The sequence below is a fragment of the Penaeus monodon genome, chromosome 37 (assembly GCF_015228065.2).
Source record: "Penaeus monodon isolate SGIC_2016 chromosome 37, NSTDA_Pmon_1, whole genome shotgun sequence".
Classification (NCBI taxonomy): domain Eukaryota; kingdom Metazoa; phylum Arthropoda; class Malacostraca; order Decapoda; family Penaeidae; genus Penaeus; species Penaeus monodon.
In genome coordinates this window covers 1,523,525-1,526,024 of record NC_051422.1, presented here as the reverse complement: position 1 = coordinate 1,526,024, position 2,500 = coordinate 1,523,525, and the positions used below count along the sequence as shown (strand labels likewise).

The window sequence follows — 2,500 nt, the reverse complement described above, 5'->3', positions numbered from 1 at the left end:
ACAGGAGGCCTGAAAGCCGTTCGCGGTGACCCTAGGAAGTAACAAGCAAATCGTTATATTCTGGGAGGAGCCCAACAATACTGCTTCAGAGCGGGTAGTACCAGCGACCGAAGCATAGGTAATAGTAAAAATAACAAAAACAACAACAACAACAGTAATGGTAATAAAAAAAAAGTTTCATCCAAGCGGGTTGTTCCTGTGACCGAGGCACAGGTACTAACAATAAAAAAATAATAAATAATAATAACAACAACAACAATAATAAAAACAACAAAACCAACAGTAATAAAAAAACAGTTTTATCCAAGCGGGTAGTTCCAACGACCGAGGCACGATAATGACAACCACCACCACAACAACAAAAACAATAACAAAAACAACCATAAGAACAACAAACCCAACAGCAGTAACAATAATAATTTTAAAAATATATAAACAAAAAGGAAAACAGGAGTTTCATCCAAGCGGCCGAGGAAAGGCTGTGTTTGGTACGGTCACTATGGAGACTCGAACACTTGCTGGTTTGGAGAGCCGACAGACCGCGCTGAATGAGGCAAGTGCATCGATAATTATACAAAGGCGACCTAAACGAACGCCTCCAGCTTCAATGAGGGAGGCAATAGAGAACCGATTGGGATTCTGATAACTTTGTATTTCCCCGCTATTTTTTTTTTTTTTTTTTTTTTTCGTTTTCTTCTTCTTCTTTCTTTTTCCCTCGTTTTATATATTTTTTCTCATTCTCGCTTCTTTTCACTTTCTATTATCCACCCCTCCGCTCAAAGCACCTGAAGACCGGAGTAAAACTGAACAGACAACTTCCCGGATGAAGCAGCAAACATGAATGTTGAAAGTAATTTCCATAAACGTGCTTGTTACATGATCGGGGATACTTAAGGTATGCATTCTCCCTCCCTCCCTCCCTCCCTCTCTCTCTCTCTCTCTCTCTCTCTCTCTCTCTCTCTCTCTCTCTCTCTCTCTCTCTCTCTCTCTCACACACACACACACACAAACACACTCACACACACACACACACAAACACACACACAAACACACACACACACACACACGTGTGTATGTGTGTGTTTATCCTTCACTTGAACGTAGACTGCATGCATGAAACATGTCCATGTACTGTGAACGAAAAGAAAACCGCAACAGGAAAAATGGCAAAAGTTGTCCAGAGATTAACTTTAGCAAAAAGCCAAGAAAGTAAATAAACAACCAAACAAAAACAAAGCACAATAATAAATAAATAAATAAATAAAATAAATACCGCATATAAATACAAAAAACACAAAGCTTCACAACAATAATAAAGAAAAAAATATATATATACAAATAAAAAATAAACTCAAGTCACCCCTCTTCAACATGCAAAGTATCTCAACCAACGCCAATTATTGTAAGAACAAAAACAAACAAACAAACAAACAAACAAGAAAAGACAAAATAAAACATCCATCCTCCCCCCGTAAAAAACATCCAACCATAATCGACAATCATTTGCAAACTTGCAATGTCACGACTTCAGTATAGAAAATGAGGTAAAGGTGATGTCTTCGGAGACTTGTTTCGTGGGCAAAGAGACCCGGGGTATGAGGCTGGGGTATGGGGCTGGGGTATGAGGCTGGGGTATGGGGCTGGGGTATGAGGAGGGGGCGCGGTAGGGTAGGGGTATGAAGGGGGCAGAGGGTAAGGGGATAAGGTGTGTGTGTGAAGAGGGGAAGAGGGTAGGGGTATGAGGGGGGTATGAAGGTGGGGCAGAGGGTAGGGGTATAGGGAGGGTACGGGATAAGGGTGTTGGGGGTATGAAGGGGGCTGAGAGTTGGGGCACAAGGAGAGGGTCAGGGATAGAGGTATAGGACAGGGATACGAGGTGGAGATTATGAGAGATGAAGGATGGAGAGATTATGATAAAAGAGGGATGGAGATGTTATGATAAACGAAGGATAGACAGGTTAAGGGAGATGAGGGACTGAGAGATTATGACAGAGGAGGAGGAGGAGAAGGAGGAGGAGGAAAAGTCGCGGCAGACGTGAGGGAGGAGAAGTGGAAGAGGGGCAGGTTGCACGCCGAGACCCGGTACGGAGGTGGGGATGACGCCCTTGACTGACCTGACAGGAGGTTGGAGAAGACAGGGAGTGGCGGCGGAGGCGAGGGGGAGGCGCGCAAGGGCGAGGACATGGAGTAGGAATGGTCGCCCTCTTCGTTCTCCTCCAGGAACATGTCCAGCACCACCGACGGGGAGGCCATTTCAGGGGGAGGGGAGGCAGAGACACAAGAGGAGGGAGAAGAGGAAATCGGCAAGGAGAAAATGAGAGAGAGAGAGAGAGAGAGAGAGAGAGAGAGAGAGAGAGAGAGAGAGAGAGAGAGAGAGAGAGAGAGAGAGAAGAGAGAGAGATAAGAAATAAACCAAGGAAAAACAGTAGAGAAAAGGACAGAAAAAAACACGTGTCTACGCCTCAGACACAATCCTCCATCGCAAGGGCACCGCGGGTAT

At 44.6% G+C, this 2,500-nt stretch overlaps 1 protein-coding gene across 4 annotated transcripts in view; it reads right to left on the bottom strand.

Annotated features, from left to right (window-relative positions):
• LOC119596285 (cyclic AMP-dependent transcription factor ATF-6 alpha-like) overlaps window positions 1–2,500 on the bottom strand; it is a 46,604-nt gene that overhangs the window by 13,338 nt on the left and 30,766 nt on the right. The window contains exon 1 of one of the 4 annotated variants that reach the window (XM_037945451.1): window positions 2,115–2,322. The exons of 2 other annotated variants lie outside the window; for them this stretch is intronic. In XM_037945451.1, coding sequence (XP_037801379.1) covers window positions 2,115–2,253 — 139 coding nt within the window. In that variant the 5' untranslated portion in view covers window positions 2,254–2,322. Of the gene's footprint in view, window positions 1–2,114; window positions 2,323–2,500 lie in introns of those variants that run through there. One more of the 4 variants, XM_037945448.1, reaches the window with a different exon arrangement.